An 18,247-nucleotide genomic window follows, 5' to 3' on the forward strand; every position below is an offset into this window, starting at 1 on the left:
AAAACCCAAGGTTGGAATCCTGGACCCAACTGACAAGCCTCGTGACAATAGAAAAGGTGGAAAGAGAGGAGCAGGTGCTTCCCACCATTTACCGGATCGTTTCTTTGACTTCGAAGAGCCCTTGGATGACTTTTTGGGCTTCTTTATCCGTTGGTATTTCAGAGCCTCCAGCCTCTCAGGTGCAGCAGCATTCCCCGACGCAGGTGGAAGTGTTCTGAAAGGGACAATTAGAGAGGTACAGGTCAGCTCCCACATGAGGGAGCTTTGGAAGAGGGCTGGAAGAAAGCCAAAGAGCTGGCCCATAGAAGGATGGAGCCCAGGGCTACAGAGTCCGAGGTATCCACAATGGTTCCTTGACACCTGCCTTTCTATTGCTCCTGAAAGGAAGAAAACCCAGTAGAAAGTTCCAGCACCAGGTGGCCTATCTCAGGAAAGAAACCTGTAGAACATCAGAAGACCCTAGGAAAGGGAGAGAGAGAGACTTTAATCATAAGCCCCATCACACATGACTCAGGCTGGGATGAGTAAATGTCAGAGAAAAAGTGGGTTCAACGTCCACATTTCCTAGAAATCAGCACAATCAAGACCTTTAGCTGAAAAGTAAAAGGACAGTTTTAAGCAGAAGGTGAGCAACTCTTAATCCCAATTAACTGACCTCCATCTCTAGAAAATGGAAGGGCAAAACAAGAAGCCCAATGCCCAGTGTGATGGAGGTTCCATAAAACCCAACTGCACTGGGTAGCTTCCCCTCTGTCTGCAATATTGAGCCAGAATCTTGCAGCAAATAGCAAAAAATAATGGTCACAAAGCAACATTTTCAGCAGGAATATCTAGTTGACCCTCTGCAGATGAAGCTGATTTCCTTCATCTTATAAGAGAACAGAAGAGAGTAGAAGTAGATTATGACAGGGTATTCAAATCTGCAGCTTCACAAAGCCCTTACTGTCTGTAATAAGTATCCTGTGAATTCTACATTTTAAGATTTAACAAAGACACTGAGGTTAGGAGGGAGGAACCACGTACATAGGTCTCTTCACCCCAGGTATGGGGAAGAGGTGGAATTTGTTATTTATTTGATGGACTGACTACCTGGCAAGGATAGGCAACTGTTTAACCAGAGCCTATGCAGTCCAGGTAATCAAGGAGATCCAAGTGAACTGAGAGGAGAGCAGTGTGTGACCATCTGTGCATAGTAGAGAGAATTTTCATAAGTCGTAACTGAAGAAAATCTGGAAGACGTATTTATCAAGACATATTTATCAATGTCATTTCTTCTCAAAGGAAGCCAGCTTGGAGCCTGAGAAATAAAGGGGAAAAGCGAGATAAGATGCTCTTTCTTCCCACAGCACTGGTATTAGCACGCGAGCAAGGAAGTAGAAACATTTTAGGACCATGGCGCAGCGGAGGTGACTCACATTCTTCCCCTCCTCAATCTTCACATCTCCCTCCCCCATCTGCATCACAATCATGTTTTTTTTAAATCCTAATCAAAAGACAGATAACACTGGGAGGGCCAAAGAAGTCCCCAAAGGTCAGGAAGCCATCTGAAGTTAAAAAGAAGAAAAAAAAAAAGTAAAGAAAAACAATGAGAGAGGTAATGAAAAGACTGTAAACCCGTCTCCCCAACATCAGATGTATCTATGAGCACCAGGGAAGAGGAAACTTACAGATTCATTGTCGATAAGCCTCTGGTCTCTGCCGCAGTAATTGGCAATGAAGTGGCCTCCATCTTCTTTGATGGATGTCACCATTCTGAAGTCTTTGGGCACATAAAGTATCAAGAAGCCCCCTCAAAGTTCAAGTCAAGAGACAACTTTTTCTTGACTCTCCACAGCTTCCTGACAGTAGTGCTAAGCAGCCCACAGGTGTCACATGAAATAGTAGTAGTTTGACTCACATCAGAAGTCGGGTCTTTTCCCAAGTCCCCATAGATCAATACCCCACTCCTTCCTTTTCTACAAATCCCAGAGTCTACCCAGAGAGACTTTCTACCATAGTAACAGCTGGAAGGGAATTTGGATGGCTAGGGCAGGAGGGAACCTGCCTTCCTGAGGTTGGGAGACTGTCCTCATCCCCTTATCAGCCTTGACCAAGGCTTCTTCATGCTGCCTAAAAGGAAAATCAAAGATGTGAATCCAACTGTTCAGTTATCTCCATCTCCTGGTCTTGGGCAGTTTCTTCAGAAAGACCATAAAGCTGAGGAATATACAGTCTGAGGAGGCACACAATAGGCAAGAATAGTGTTCTCCAATATAATCCTGGGTAAGCTACAGTTAGACACAGTTCTGGGTTACCCCCCAGTCAATGGGCAGAAGCAGTGGTTTAAAGAGCAGTTTCTGGCACACATGGTGGTATCCACCTATAGTCCCAACTACTCTGGAGGCTGAGGCAGGAGGATCATAAGTTCAAAGCCAGTCTGGGCCATTTAGAGAAACCCTTTCCCAAAATAAAAAGCAGTTTCCTCCTCTATTCATTATCTGAATACAAACTTCACTTGTCTGCTGAGATACTGTAGATAGGAGACAGAGGAAATCCCTCACGTACACACTCAGACCAGGGAAAAAGTGAGTGCATCCATTCTCCATGCGCCCAGCAGACTGGTAGGAGTGTACAGGTCAGCACCAACCCAGCCTGACCACAAGCTAGTCACTCTCAGTGAGGTCAGAATACAGACTATTGGTGAGAAGTTGGTATAGGGCACCCTGAAAATTCCTATGGATTCTTCAAGCCAGATGAAGGCTTGAAGGAGGGATGTTATTATAATCAATATATTATTATTATTATCATCATTTTTACCACACTGCATCTGTTTACCACTTACCATGCCAGGCCCTGTTCTATATTGTCTACAATAATTGTCTTTAATCTTTACCCTAAGGGATAACTTCACATTTCAGATGGAGAAACTGAAGTTTAGAGAGATTGAGCAATTTATCCAATAATCCAGTATCACGAAATAAGAGTCAAGATTCATTAGTATTAGACTAAATTACTCTTCAAATTATTTCCCCAATAAAAATAGATACAGACGCTCCAACAAAATGAGAACACTGCTTCCATACCACACCTGAGAAGTAACTCTTCCCTGTAATATAGTAGTTGCTAGTCACCAATGTGCTATTGGTAAGACAGACTGGAGATGGGGAAAAACTGGCTGAAGTTATGTCTTCAAGGCAAAAATTCCCAAACAGTAATGATTCAGTGAGAAAGAGAAAGAAATATCCTCTTGAGAAACAGCCAGACTCCAGTCCTTTCAGGATACTTGCTCCCCACCTGATATAGCTCCTGACTCAGTGCAATCTGACAAAAGTCTCCTGGGTACCTCAGGACACTAGCTTAATGCCAGAGGAAAAAATAAGTGTCTAGCAGGACAGGTGGGAAGGAAGGGGGACAGGAAAAATGGATCTATTTTTGGTAAATTTTACAGAAAAGACACATGAAATGTGTTCTAACAGACTTTACCAACAGCATGAAGTCCTCTGAAATCAAAATGCCTCCCTTTTTTAGCAAGGGTGATCATCTTCCCCTGTTAATATCAAGCTCAACTGATACCCTTCTGGTTTTGGAGCCTCTGGTGCTGATATCTTGGACAGGAAGCTGGGATTAGGCAACTCCATTCCTAACCCCAGAATAAAGCTATCAAGCAAACCTGTGCTTGACCTATAAAAGACCCTGTTGCAACAGAACCTAACCTCAGGCTCTCCAAGAAGTTATGGTCCCTATTTTCCCCCCAATCAGCCAAAATCCTTCTAAACATATAAGAATGCTGCAAACTCTGAAGTTCTCCTTCCAGGAAGTAAAGGATACCACTGAAAAATGAGCCTAAGCCTATGGAGTTTAGTGGGTCTCCCCTTTTTCCATATATTTCAATTACTGACCCAATGGCATTTTAGTGTTTATTGAAGTTCAGAACTACCAAAAATTGCTAGGATTCTAATTTTTTTAATACTTTTTAATTGTAGCTGACACAATACCTTTATTTTTTATTTATATGTGGTGCTGAGGATCGAACCCAGGGTCTCCTCGTACATGCCAGGTGAGCGCTCTACCGCTGAGCCACAACCCCAGCCCAGATTCTATTTTAATACTCCCCTCCTCCTCCTCCTTCTTTCCCTCTCCCTCTCCCTTCCTCCTTCTCTCTCTCTCTTTCTCTCTCTCTCTCTCTCTCTAACGATGCACACAAAACCCCAATCATGCTTATTTAACAAAGAGGTCCTAGCTGCTTGGATCTTTACTTAAGTAAGATAGCAAAGGAACAAGGCAGTCAGGTTCAAAATAGACAAACTTCAGGGAAAAAAAATCAAAATCATCTGGACACTTCCTTCCCTGGATGCCCTATCAGCTAACCATTACAACACAGTTCCCAGTTACCCCCCGGTCAACAGGCAGAAACAGTGGTTTAAAGAGCAATTTCCTCCTCTTCTTCACTGCCTGAACACAAACTCCACTTGCTCAGTGAGATACTATGGGTGGGAGGCAGAGGAAATCTACTCATGTACACATTATGACCAGAGAAAAGGTGAGTCCATTCTCCAAGTGCCTCACAGACAGCCAGGAGTGTACAGGTCAGCACCAACCCAGCCTGACCCCAAGATAGTCCCTCTCAGTAAGGACAGGGTACAGACCAAGTCTCTGCCTCAGAACCTCAAAACTCAGGAGAGGTTTATAAACAAATGGGGTTCCCTCCTATGTTCACCTATTAAAGGCAGATGCACCCTTGCTTCCAAATCCCCTGCACCACTGAGGTCACAACAGGTAGTAAGGTGGAAGGGAGTTAGATGAAGATGTGAGCACAGGGGTGCTACCAGCATCTGAGCGAACAGCTCTGCTCCTAGCAATCCACACAAGGACAGGTCCACACAATACAACTCCACATGTTGAGATGGGAGTTGGGAAGAGGAGAAAAGGGGGAGAAAGAAAAGAGGAGAGATGGGGGAGACAACAACAGGCACGGGAAGAAGGAATAGGAGAGAAATTGAAGGGGAAAGAAACAGCGAGAACGAACGTAGACAAGAAGCGTCACAACTTCTCCAAGCAAGACCCAGGGGGAAAACATGCAAAGGCGCAGCATGAAGACAGCATCTACAGAGGAGCCTGTCATCTCCCCATGGCCCCAGCAGCAACTGCGCCCCAGGGAGGCTCTCAGCAAGCAGGAGAGCGAGCAGAGGCTCCTGTTGCCCAGCACCATGAAGTTCTAACTCGGAGGATGTGGGAGGATTTCGTTCTCCTAGGCAGGAGATGCTGGCCACCCCGAGAGAGAAACAAGTTCCTCATTGCTGCCCCTGGTTTCTGGGTTTGCCACAACAGTGATAGGATAGCTGGGTTCTCTCAGATCTGGCATGGTGGGGTCACTAGGGAAAAAGAGGTTCAACAGAATAGGGAGTGGGGAGTAGAAGTAACCAATGAGAATGGAGTCCAGGCACTTTTCAGGAGTTGGAGTGAAAGCTAGTCTAGAGCTACCTACCCCAAGGGCAACAGAGTCATAACTGGGGGACAACAAGGAAGAGTGGGAAGGTGCAATTTGGCCAGTCACTCTCACTCCTCTGTAGTATTTAACCAGGAAGCCATGGGAGGATCCTGGAGCAGGTGAGCTTATTAATGTTGCCTGCTGGTCCTCATCCTCCCTCCAGTCCTGGGGACTGCAGCATGACACTAGTAACCTCATACACAATTCCAGGGCCTCTTGGCTACTGACAGTTGTTTAGCTGCGGGTGATCGAAAACTATGTCAAGGCAGTCCTCTTTATGTTAGGCCATTCTTAAGACCTAAAGAGTCCTGAATTAGAAAAATCAGCCTCTCTTGGCATTGCAAGGTGGAAAATGATAACTACTTCTCATCTAGAGAAGCCAAAAGCACTTAGATAAAAGACTCTCTCCCTCCCATGCAGGTGCTCAGTGCAGTGCCATGCTCTCAGAAGCATGGTCAGTGTCATCCGTGACCAAAATAAGCTTCTTTTTAGGTAACCATGAGAGAGAGAGCCTGGAGTGTCCTGGGCCTGTTGAAGAGACTCAGTGGCCCCCTACAATGGCCATATTCTTTTGGCCTCCACCCAGAAGGATGGTAGAGAAAGGAGTCACCCATGTAGGGCAGGCTGCTGCAGTGCTGATCCCTTGTTCTTCCCTCTTGCTAACTCAACTTCCTTATGCCTAGAGGAGGGAGCTCCTGCCAAGGCCCTTTCTCTTGGAGGTCTGCATAGCAATTACAGGGACCTTGAAAAGCAATTTGGACCAAGGTTGAGGTCACACTTCAGTCTTAAAACAACCAAGAACAGGCTGCAAATGCAAGGAGTATGGGACAAGTGGTAACATACACTCGAGCTCCTTAAGATAACCTAATATTATGATTCTAAGAAGTGGGTGAGGGACCAGCAACCCCAGGGGAAGATCCAAGCCTTTGTAGGCTGGATGGTGAAGAGAGGGACACTAAGCCTAAGGCTGCTGGGAAAACAGGGCAGAGGTTTGAGGGTAAGGGGAAGGTCCTAAATATTCATGTGGGTGCAGATAGGTCCCCAAGGGTGGAGATGCAAAGCAGATCTTGGGCATCCTGGGTCCCTTGGGTGCATGCAGGGTCCCGGGCTGCTGGGGAAGAGGTTCTAGATGTGTTGGCAGCAGGATGATGGGAGTCTGAGAGGGAGCAACTGCAGGGGCTCTGGGAGGGACTAGACATGGGCTGGGAGGTTACAAGCTGCAGCTAGGGGTGTCTGGGAAGAGCTCATTGTACAGCTGGAGCAGCCTGAGAAGCACAATGTGGGGAACCCAGAAGCCATGGGAATCCAGGAGCGGCAGCTGCCCCCCATGGGCAGTGAGGGAATGTGGTTTGGATCCCCTGTCAAGGAAGCGATGGCCCTGCCAAAGCCCCGTCCACCTGCCCACCCCCGCCCGCCCCCGAGGAGCTCCCTTACCTATTGAGCTGAGGAGAGGCTTGTCTCGACAACACTGCCCAGATAGCTGAGATCAATCAGAAACAAAGCAGTTACCAACACAGGCCAGGGGGAACCACCCACGCACACCCAGAGGGGAGGAGGGGGAAGCACAGCTAGCAGAGACCCACAGGCGAGGCCAGAGAATGGGGTGAGGGAGGAGAGGAGAGAGACGGAGAACCAGACGCACGATGGAACAAAGCAGGTGAGCGGGCTGCACAAAGCAGACAGGGCGACGACAGCATCTCCTGCAGACAGAGGCGGGACGCCCTAGCCAGAGCTCTCCTCCACCTCCCTACCTTCTCCACCCTTCTCCACCCACCCACCAGGAGCCCCCGCAGTGGTACTGAGGGTGGGAGGTGGGCTTGCATTTCCAGGTACCAGAGAGGGTGGGAGGGAATGGGGGCAGGGGAAGGTTGCCGGGCTCCTCTTCCCCAGCCACCTACCAGCCCCTACCACCAGGCCAGCCTCCTCTGGAACTCTGCTCCCCTCCACAGGCGGCTACATCAAGAAGAAAGACCAAAGGACGGAACCAGAGGGAGAGAAAGAGAGAGAGAGAGGGAAAGAGACAGGAGAAAGGGAAGGGGATGGGGGAGATCAAGGGGTACTACAGAGTCATGGCAGGCTCTTCTGAGCAAGTCGGATCAACCCAAAGGCAATGGAAACGAAAGAAAGGTGGACAGAGACTGACTAGAGAAGGAAGGAAGGGTGAGGAGAAGGAGGAGGAGGAAGGTAGGGTAGAAAGACAGAGAAGAAGAGGTATGGACAGATGTCCAGGCTGACTCTGGTACCTGGAATACCAGCTGCTACAGTTTAGAGTGTGCTCTCTCAGGCGGGCTGATCGCGGGAGCTTGTCTGTCTGTCTGTCTCTCTGCAGTTTCCTGTGAGGCACACAGGTGGGGATGGGGGATGTGGCTCCCAGCACACAAGGCCTAAGGTTTTTCTCCCAGCCTCCAGGATGCACCCTTCCTGTAGAGGCTGTGGACAGGGCCTGGAGTCCGGCGCTCACTAGGGCTACTAATGGGCAGGAGTTTGGGAACAAGCATCCCTTGACCTGGTAGTCCTAGGAAGTCAGGCTCTGGAGTCCTGCTTAGCAAGAAGGAGGGGCAAGGGAAGAGAAGGAGGCTATACAGGAGGTCTCTGGGCAACTCCAGGGAACCACAACCCAATGTCAAGATCATAGGGACTTGGAAGGCCTCGACTTCAAGGGCCTTACTCACAGAAATCACTCCTACACCATGTTCCCCTCCCCTGCCCCAAACTCCCCAGTATGCTGTGGGCCTCCTGCGAGCTCTGGGCTGGGTGGAGAAGATCCCTTAAGCTCCTGGTAGAATACCTGGGCAGGTAAGCCCATCCCACCCCACCCCAGTGACCACACCCTGCCAATGCCGCGGTCAGAACTCCTACCAAAGGGATGCTGCAGCATGTCCACACAAGCCCTGTCACTGGGGCGATGGAAAGGTGGAGGGCAAGGTGAGGCATGTGGGGAGGAAGTTGACCAGGTGAGGTGGGTAAGAGACAGCAGCTCATACTCACCCTGAAGTAGGTAATGTTGTTGGGGGCTCTGGTCGGAGCAACTCCTCCCCCATCCTCCGAGGGGAAGGTGTCTGTCCAAACACATCCAAGTTGTCCCCAGGTGCCGCAGGGGCAGGGCCCGGCGGTGGGGAGGGGTAGCCTGTGGCCAGAGTGGTGAAGCCCATGGCGGGCCGGTAGCTGGGGCTCCCACTGCGACTGCTCTGGGAAGGGGAGCCCGTGGATGGCGTGGACTTTCGAGAGAAGCTGACTGCAGCTGGAGGCTGCAAGGTGATCTCCGACATCTCTGCCTGCTGTAGGAGGCCCGGGCGAGGCCGGGCACGGGCGGCGAGCTCTGGAGAGCCAGTGCGGGAGCTGAGGGGACTTTGGGTCAGAGGTGAGAGCCGGGAAGGCTGTAGCACCACTTGATGTAAACTGGGCTCGGTGCGCCGGGCCTGCCGGGGGCTGGGCCGAGGCCGGGGCTCATACCACCGGGTGTCCAGGCCAAATGTGCTGGGGCTGCCGTGCCCCCCGGGCTCAGCTGGCTCGGGGTAAGGCAACACGGGTATGCCCATACCTTGGCTGGTATGTCTTAGCTGCCCTTGGCTCACCAGAGGTTGCATAGGTCTGTCCTGCCACTTGGCGGCGGGCGGCACTGGGACAGGGCCCCTGCCTGGTGACTTGCCTGCCCAACCCTTTGGTGCCTCCAGAGACAGGATGCCTGGGTAGGCTGCGGGCACCTGAAGGGAGGAGGGGGGCAGTCCTCGGGGCAGGCAGGCCTTGGGCTGCAGACTCTCGGCCACATCACAGGGGTGCAGCTGGTGGGGGAACATCATGGCTGGGGTATCCAGCCCCCCAAAGGGGAATTCTGGCCGGCCCCAGGGCTCAGGGGAGCGCCCTCCCGTAGGGGTTTGAGTCAAGGGCAGCGTGCTGTTAGAAGCATTCTCTCCATTTTCCTCAGGGATGGTTGGGTGACTAAATGGCCCCTCTGTGTGCAGGGGTGGGGACGACATGACTGAGCTCAGGGGGCTGCCCACTTCTGGCATGTAGAAGGGTGGTGGTTCCACCTCCCCAGGGCTGCTGCTGCTCAGATACCCATAATACTGGCCATGGTGGAAGGGCCGGGGGGCAGGGGGCCTGGTTTGGCCGGTGGCCTGGAGTCGACCTCCCAGGCCACTGGGGCCCTCCAGCCCACGGGGCTGGAACCGAGGGCTATATGCTGGTGGTGGCAGGTAGGACTCCTGGCTGGAAGACAAGGGAGTCAGCTGGGACTTCAGGGCAGCCACAGATGTGGGCACCAGCGGGTCCTCATTCTCCTCGTCAGACTGACGGAACTCAGGGTACATGTCTGTCTCTTCTGCAAAGGGGAAGCCCTCAATGCGTCTGCTTTTCATGGAAGGCTCTATCTCAGAGGGATCCATTACAAAGCGGCCATCAGGGCCTCTGCTGATCAACTCGATGGGGGTCGTGGCCTCAGCCTCTGCCTCAGCCTTGGCCACACTGTACTTCTTGCTGCTGATGGCCCTCTTGGTCTTTTTGTATAAGGACAGCTCCTTCTCCCGTGTGGGACTCAGCATCCTCTTGGCTGCGGGCTGGCCCTGGTCATCGGAGGACTCAGATGGAGCACGAAGTGTGCGGATGCTCTCCGGACTCACCTTGCCAGAGGACAAGCTGCAGGGAGAGTAAGGGCAGGGTTAGGGTGCTTACACCAGCCTGCAGGGTAAGGGTGCTTATACCAGCCTGCAGCTTCTTTTCATTCTCTTAACAAAACACACTACCACCCAGGAGGGCAACACCGAAGAAACAGAGCAAAGATGGGCTGAATATTTTGGTGAGAAATACTCTGGCCAATTCTCAATTGTCTAGACATGTATTGTCCGTTTTTGGAATGCACACCCACATTGCTACTTTTATTCTGGCCTACCCCTATATTTGGCACACTCTGTCTAAGCACACCTCCAACTGCATTCCCAGGTTGTTCAAGAAATTCAACCTCATTTTAATACCAACTTAAGTATAACACATCATTTAGGCTAATCTGTTAGGGGATAAAAAATTATAGAAGTACATCACAAGGCTAAAGAGAAATAAATAACCTATTGATTTGGATTATCTACACTACCACTCCCTTCATCTCTATGGACAACTTAAAAGTAACATGCAGATCAGTCAACAGCTAAGAAACACAGAAATGGGGCAAAGCAAGGCAAACTGTCCACCTACATCTAGGCTTCCCATCCTCCCCACATACCAACAACAGCCGAGACACTTACGGAGACTCAAGACTCTTCCTGCAGTGAGTGATGGAGAGCGGAGGGTCTAGAGGGGCAAATGAATGGAGAAAGCCCTCTGAGTCCTGAATTCACAAAAACACAGCATCCCACACCCTGGTATCAATGCAGATCCACACAAGGGAAGGCACTGTGTTTGTACTGCATCTTCAAGTTCAGCTCAGAGGCCTATGCCCACCACCAGACCCTGCCTTCCCTTCAATCTTCCCTGTAACCTGCTTCCCTCCTCTCTTTCAAATCAAGTCCCACACTGGCAGCTCTATTAGCACATACCAGTTTCCCAAATTCCAAGGAAGAGGAGAGACTGGGTTGAAGGAGGATGCTACAAATGGTCCATCCTTACTGATGGGGAGCATTTGAAACAGGGCCACATAGAGAAGGGGAGGAGACAGACACCTACCTTTTTTTCGCTTGAGCTTGCGCTTGCGCTGCTTGTTGACAAAGCAAGCAGCCAGAGTGCTGAACAAGATGGCAGCTGCCAAGAAGCAAATGGTAGCAACAATTCCAGCCAATACAGGCCGGGCCAGCCCATCATCAGTCAGGTCCGGCTGTGGGAAGATGTCTGCAAGGGAGACCAGGGAGCACTATAGGTCCCATCCCTCTCCACAACCTCCTCTCACCCAGACACTCGATCTCCAAGTTTCTTCCCCTATTGCTGTATAATAGGCAATGTTGGGGCTCAGCCTCGAAGCTTAACTCCAACACTAAGGAGGTGTGGTTATGTGAAGAGGAAAAGAAACAGCATCCATTTCAATGATCATCTATATTTGTCTAGTGCTTTACTTGGTGCAAAACATTTCTGTGCATGTTATTAGATCTTCTCACATTAACCCCATGAGCAAGACAGAGCACACAAACTGCTTTCACTCCCTAAATGTAAACACTGTGATTCACTTTGAGTGACCAGCTCATGTTACATCAGTATCCTAATCACAGCCCAGTTGTTTTGACCTCCAGTCCAGGAATTTCTGCTTTTTCCCATGCCATGTCTGCCAAATGGGAGCCCAGGGGTGAAAGCACTTTGACAGTAAAATTCTAGAGCAGGAGAGGGCTTGTTGCAATAGTATTCGGACCCATCTATTTTCAACTCAATACAGACAGGCATGCAGCTTCCTATAGCAAGAATTAGCATGCCCAGGTCACCTAAGTTACAGAAGATGCTAGAGCTGGCAGGGAAGGTAAAGATGGGTTCAGTTCTCTCATTTTATACATAAAGATCTAAGCCTTACTATGGACTCAAATTCCCAGAGCTAGTTAGTACCAGAGCCATGACTGGACCCCAATCTATTATATTTGACCCAAAAGACAACTGTATCAGTAAGTGCCACTCTTCAGGTTCATCAAAGGGAAATTCGATATATAGTGATATATTTGGCCACAAGTCCTTGCTATGTCAATAATAATAATGGATAAAAATAATCCAAATTATGCTGATGGGCTGAGTGGAAATTGAATGCCACAGCCTTTGCAAATGGGGGATTTAAATACAGGGAATGCTGAGATTGCTACATCCTCATTGCCTGTGTGGAATCATCTGACTAGGCATGTTTCCTTTCGGAGGCCAAGCAGAAAGCTACCGAATACAGAAGAGTTTACAAAAATGAGCCCACAAAACGCTCAAGCCTTCAACTTTGGCTTTGGCTGTTAGCTTCCTTGTTCCTGCATCTCTCTGAGTCTTCCCTGGAGAGAAGCCAAGACAGAAGTAAGTAAAGTTCTACTGCCTATAGCAGGTAACTCTATTTTACAACAAAACCCTAGGGTGCCTAATATATATGACAGAAATCACACTCCAATTCTTCCCCTCCCCCAAGTTCCCTTGAAGCTCCAGTTCTGCCCTTCCTCAATCTGGCCTCATCAGTGCTTCTGTAACTTCAGGAGGCTCAGTGAGTGAGCTTTTGGCCAAGATCCTTGTCCCTGGTCCCAGAGGCCTCTGTGCATGCAGAGCCCAAGGAAATGGGGCCATGGTTTGCTTGCTATGCAAGAGCCTCTTCCATACCAAGGATACTGCTTCCTTGGGGGAGGGGACTTTGCTCTGTTTCAGGAACTTGAGCTGGAGAGAAGACGTGTAGAAATTGGACTGGTGCCAAGAGAAAGAGAGATAAATGGAGAAAATGCTAGGGAGTTGGCTTTATTTAGCCTGAAAAAAATCTAGGGAGAGGAAGGAAGGCAAGAAAACAACACCAAACAACAATTTTCCAAATAAAACCCATATAATTATAAAGAAGCCTATAATAGGCATCCAATAAACACTTGTTGACCCTCTGTTTCTTCCCTCCAATGCATGTCCCACCCCCAGAACACAGTATAGCACTAGAGAAAACAGAAAATGTATAGCAAAACAATATTTAAATCAAGTTCTTTGTGACAACTATAATGAGATTTGTTGAATTTCCTTCTATGGTTATCCCAAAGAACTGTCAGAAAACCAGCTTTTTAATAGGATAAAATGCCATGCATCATGGAAGCATGGATCTGAAGGGTTTCAGAAATGCTTTGACTATGTAGTTTCAACTAAATATCTTAGTTTCCAGCCCAATCTGTCCTGTTTCACAAAAGGACTTTCATGCAGTTGTGGGGTTTTATGTCCCTATTACTATAGCAGTACCTCCACCCCCAAAGTACCTGTGCTGGAGACTCCGGCGATGTTGCTGGGCTCACTGATCAGATCCTGCATGACAGCCAGAACCCGGAACTCATACCAGGTGTCCTACAGCACCAGGAACAACACCTAGTCAGTGGAGGAACCTGAGACACTACTTCTTCCATCACTATAGATCCTGAAAATGACTTCCACAGAAAGAGCACCTGAGTACTGGGGTCCCTGGTGAGTATTTAATGGTGATTGCTAGCATTGGCCAGTTGCTATGGTATAAATATTCCCACCATGGCTGATATAAAGCTACAGACGTGAGGTCACTGAAAGACTTGCACAGATATATGTGCAATGGGCTCTCAAAAGTCACTGTGAGCCCATCTCAGCATACCACTAAATGAGAGTCCAGGGGAAAAAGACAGAATGATAACATGAGATTGGATCTGAGCTGCTTCCTCTCCCAATAGAGACACATGCATGATTAAGGAGAGATTGCTTGAAAAAAAAAAAAAAAAGTATTTTCCTCCAGTGGCTCTAAATTGTTAAAAGACACATTCTTTGTTGGGCTAACCTAGGGGACAATCCTTCTGGGACCTCCTCTGCCCATCCCTCAGCAAAAGCTAAGGACAGTGTTTTGAACACATACATTGGCCTCTCACCCTGCCCTAACTGGTGTTTGTCCTTAAGAAAAGCCATCTATGCAGCACAAGTACCCCGTGCCACCAAGCAGGCCCTGAACCTGAGGGACCTCAGCAGCCATGACCCAAGGAATCCAAACCTTGATAGCAGACCTAGGAGAATCCAGGAATGTTATAGGGAGGAACAGTGTAGGGCTTAGCCTCAGGCCCCTGATCTGAGTTACTCCAAGTTTCTGGTGGCTCTAGAAAGAGTTGTGACACTTCCAGAATCTGGGAAGAAGAGGCAAGGAAAAGCAAGGCCCCCACCTGTGATAGATCCTTGGCAAAGAAATCTCCATCAGTGCCTGGAATGGCATCATCTAGCATCTCCCAGCGCTCCCCGACTCGGAATTCCATGATATAGCGATCAATAGGGAAGCTGTGATTGGCAGGTGGGAGCCAGGACAGGAGCACACCCTGCTGGGTCCGATTGGCTGTGAGGCACCTTGGTGGGGTAACCAGCACCAGGGGTTCTGGAGTTGTAATAGGGAATGCTGCAGCAGAGGGAAAAGGAAGATGGCATCAGGAACACTGAGGTGGCCATGTCCTCCCCCACCCATGTTGGGAGAAAGAGTTGACCAGGAACCAACCAATGCACCATTTTAGAGGGGAAGAGGATGTCACCTAGAGTGGCCCTCCTGGTCCAAGGGAAGGGAAGTCAGGGACAGTGGCTACCATCAGAGTAGGTCTAAAGAACATACATGAAGGAATCAGATATGTACTTAAAAGGGAAAAAATGGGAACTATAGGGAAGAAGGAAGAATTAAGTGTAATTTAAATACAATCATACATCGCACAACATTTTGGTCAGTAAGGACCCATATATGGTACTGGTCCCATAAGACTATAATGGAGCTAAAAAATTCCCATTGGTGAATAACATAGTAGCCAATGTAACATCATAGAATAATGCTTTATTCAAATGTGTGGTGATGCTGTGCAAACAAACCTTTTGTGCCGCCAGTCATGTAAAACTGTGGCACATACAATTGTGTACAGTACAGAATACTTAAAAATAAGCAACAATGTCACTTGGTTTACGTATTTACTATACTATACTTTTTATCATCGCAGTATACTCCTATTTATTTAAAAGAAAACATTTCCTATAAAACATGACCTGTTCCAACAGCATCAGCTTCATACATCTCATGTTTACAGTGTCTCTTGACCACATCATTTTCTCTTGGGCTGTACCATTCAGGTTTGCTTAAGTACACTCTATAGTGTTCACACAAGGATAGTATTGCTTAATAGCACATTTCACAGGGATCCTCAGATTGCACCCCTGCTAATAAGTGACATATGACTGTATCTTTTGTTCCCTTCCTAGAAACTAGGAAAATCTTCCTGTGGCACACTATTTACTCTCTCAATTCCATTCTTAGCCCAGGGACACAAAATGAGGCCCAGCAGAGGTACTTTAGATCTGGAGGTGAGCATCCTACCCCTGCTGCTCATCCTTGTGGAAGTACAGGAAAGGATTATGACAATGGGGCCTGAGTTGTGCCCCTGACTCTACCTACCAAGAGCAAAACAAAAAAGAGGAGGGCAAACACATCAGTAGGAAAAAGATTCCCAGTCTCCCCTGTAAACCCCACAGGACATGTAAACATGTGGCCTAATGAGGAAGGGCAAAATAGAAAAGCTCTTCTTTCTATCTGAGGATGCAATAGGAATTTGGCTAAATATATTATGACATTGGACCAGACAAATCCAACAGAAGAACATGACAAGTCATCAAAGGGAACCACTATAGAGAGTACTTAGTAAGGTACTAAGCCCTAAACAATAGCTCTAGACCATGGTCATTATCATCTTTATCCCAGCTCTGTGAGAAAATAGCCCCAGACGTACCAGTCCCGGACCCTCACCTAAAGTGTTCACAGTGACCACCTCACTGAAGGCGCTGGTTCCCAGCTTGTTCTGGGCCAGGACACTGAACTGGTACGCAGTCTCAGGCTCCAGGGTGTCCACCAGCAACCAGTTAGGGCCCGGTGGCACTGACAAGGACAGCCAGTCATGGGGCCCAAACTGTGCCCGCTTCATCCTGGCCGAAAAAAGAAAGAATGGGGGACAAGGGGTGGGGTGGGTCACACTGGAGAGAAGAGCATGCATGCAAGGTCCTCAAGGATAAGGCAGTGAGAGGACAAGCATTCCCAGGTTCCAGGACAGGAAGAGGGGATGGCCAAGGTAGGGTGACCTGTCTGGCTCTGGCTGTGCCAACCCTCATGATGCAGGGTCACCTACTACCACTGGTACCTCTACTACATAAAGGCAGTCTCCCATATAAATCATGCTAAAGACACTGATAAGATTACGAGCTGCACTGTGGGACAATCCCATCTTGCACACCCCTAAGAGTAGGCTCTGTCTTGGGAGTACTGGGAAGTAAAGATAAGCATCTGTGTAATAGCAGGACTAGGGAAGGAACCCAGGTGACCATGGCTGCCCACCTCCCAGGGAGAGCTCAAAGTGAGACCCAGAATAACCCAGGAAGCTCATTCAGTCCAATCAGATTTGGGTCATCTGAGGATGTCCAAAGAATATGGCAAAAATGACCAGAGGTTTTCTCATGGTGGGACCAGGATCCCTAAGGCCCTAAGGGTTAGAAATCATAATCTAGGAGGTCACACTGTGTGTGTGTAGGGATGAGTGTTTTCTATTGTTCTAAAGGGCCCCCAAACTTCCAACAGGCAATGAAGCCACCTACTGCAGGTGCAGTACCACCACATTACCACAGAGAGGAGACATTGTCCTGTGGGATTGGCCCACTTTGGCAGACCTACACTGTAACTTATCTGATGCCCACAGGCTTCCCCTCCAGGTTTAAAGGCCGCTACCATGTATGCCCAGGAGGGTGAGCTGAGGCAGCAGAAAGCATAGCAAAAAGAAGTAGCGTCAAACATCTGAGTCAGTACAGGGAGAGTTGGAGGCAGTCAGAAAAGAAAAGAGGGAAAGAAACCTCCCCAACCTTGGCACCCACCTTTTCCCCACCTAGGGCACCAAAGCAAGTGAGCAGAGTATGATAAAGCAATGCAGATGAGCAGCCATGTGGAACAGCACCACAAGCAGCAAGGAAGCCCCCAGATGTGTGCCCAACCCTTCCACTCGGGCACCCCCAAAGATGGCTTAGCCATGCCAAACACCCCTTCCCCTAGCCAGCATCTTGTAGCAGCCCCTGGGTGGTATGAGGAGTTCCCTCCCTTTGCCCTGGCATGGAAGGAAAAGAGATAATGAGTTTGAATGATGTTCTGGTTGCAGCTTCCCCCCCTCCAGGAACACATCACCTATCCAAAATTCAAGATACCCAGGATATTCAGCCTGAGAAACAACCCTAAACCACTATGACAGAAAAAGGAGCAGGCTCCCTTCTTAAGCTCCTGTGCTGTTGAGGAGCATCTCATGGGGCCTCCAAGAGTCCCCCTGAATTCTGCTCTGACATCTGATTTTTTCCCCCTCCCCACACACTCAGACTGAGCCTGGCTAGAAACATAGGCCCAGGTGGGAGAGGAGAAAAGGAGGAAGGGGGGAGGTCTGACCTCCCTACACAAGGACGTGAACAGTGACACAGGCGGAAGTTCTTAGCTCAGGACAAGAGTGTGGAGAGACAGAACTCTACAGTGATGGGAGGGAATTCCACTGGACTTCTCTTCCACCATTCCTGTACCTCCTGTGCTTACTCTGGTTCACACATTTTTTAAATCTTTACTTATCCTAAAGTTTAGACAAAAATCTCACATCACTGCATCTGGCTGAATTAATAATGAGACATGAAAACAAATAGATATAGGATTCTGCAAAGTGCAGCTGCTGGAGACAGGGTCAGTAACGTGAACAGAAGCTCTCCATACTGGCTTCTAGAACCACTGGGCATGGGAAAGAATAAAAAGTATACCCTTCATTTCAGGTCAAGCTATTTCATAAAGTTCTTAACAATTAGGAATCTCTTCCAGATTCCACAGGAACCTCAAAAAAAAAAAAAAAATTCGAACAAGAGATACACCAGGTAATGGATGGCATATGCCTATAATCTCAGCAACTCGGGAGGCTGAAGCAGAAGCATCACAATTTCAAGGCCAGCCTCAGCAACTTAGCGAGGCCCTAAGCAACTTGAAAGACTCTATCTCAAAATAAAAAGTAAAAAGTCTGGGGATGTGGCAATAGTGGTTAAGCACACCTGATCTTCATCCCCAGTCCAAAAAAAAAAAAAATGAAAGAAAGAAAGGGAGGACACACAAGGTGTGGGGGATTT

General features: G+C 48.7%; 1 protein-coding gene across 5 annotated transcripts in view; it reads right to left on the reverse strand.

The window, feature by feature from the left end:
• Positions 1-18,247, reverse strand: part of Igsf9b (immunoglobulin superfamily member 9B) — a 59,096-nt gene that overhangs the window by 13,777 nt on the left and 27,072 nt on the right. For 2 of the 5 annotated variants that reach the window (XM_048796245.1, XM_015499065.2), the window contains exons 13-19: positions 15,867-16,042; positions 14,260-14,486; positions 13,345-13,429; positions 11,123-11,284; positions 10,705-10,750; positions 8,456-10,102; positions 93-214 (exon numbers count right to left, since the gene is read on the reverse strand). In XM_048796245.1, the coding sequence (XP_048652202.1) occupies positions 93-214; positions 8,456-10,102; positions 10,705-10,750; positions 11,123-11,284; positions 13,345-13,429; positions 14,260-14,486; positions 15,867-16,042 (2,465 nt within the window). Of the gene's footprint in view, positions 1-92; positions 215-6,901; positions 6,948-7,365; positions 7,801-8,455; positions 10,103-10,704; positions 10,751-11,122; positions 11,285-13,344; positions 13,430-14,259; positions 14,487-15,866; positions 16,043-18,247 lie in introns of those variants that run through there. The other 3 variants (XR_007344700.1, XR_007344699.1, XR_007344701.1) reach the window with 3 other exon arrangements.

Source organism: Marmota marmota, unplaced genomic scaffold (genome assembly GCF_001458135.2).
Source record: "Marmota marmota marmota unplaced genomic scaffold, marMar, whole genome shotgun sequence".
NCBI classification, from domain to species: Eukaryota; Metazoa; Chordata; class Mammalia; order Rodentia; family Sciuridae; genus Marmota; species Marmota marmota.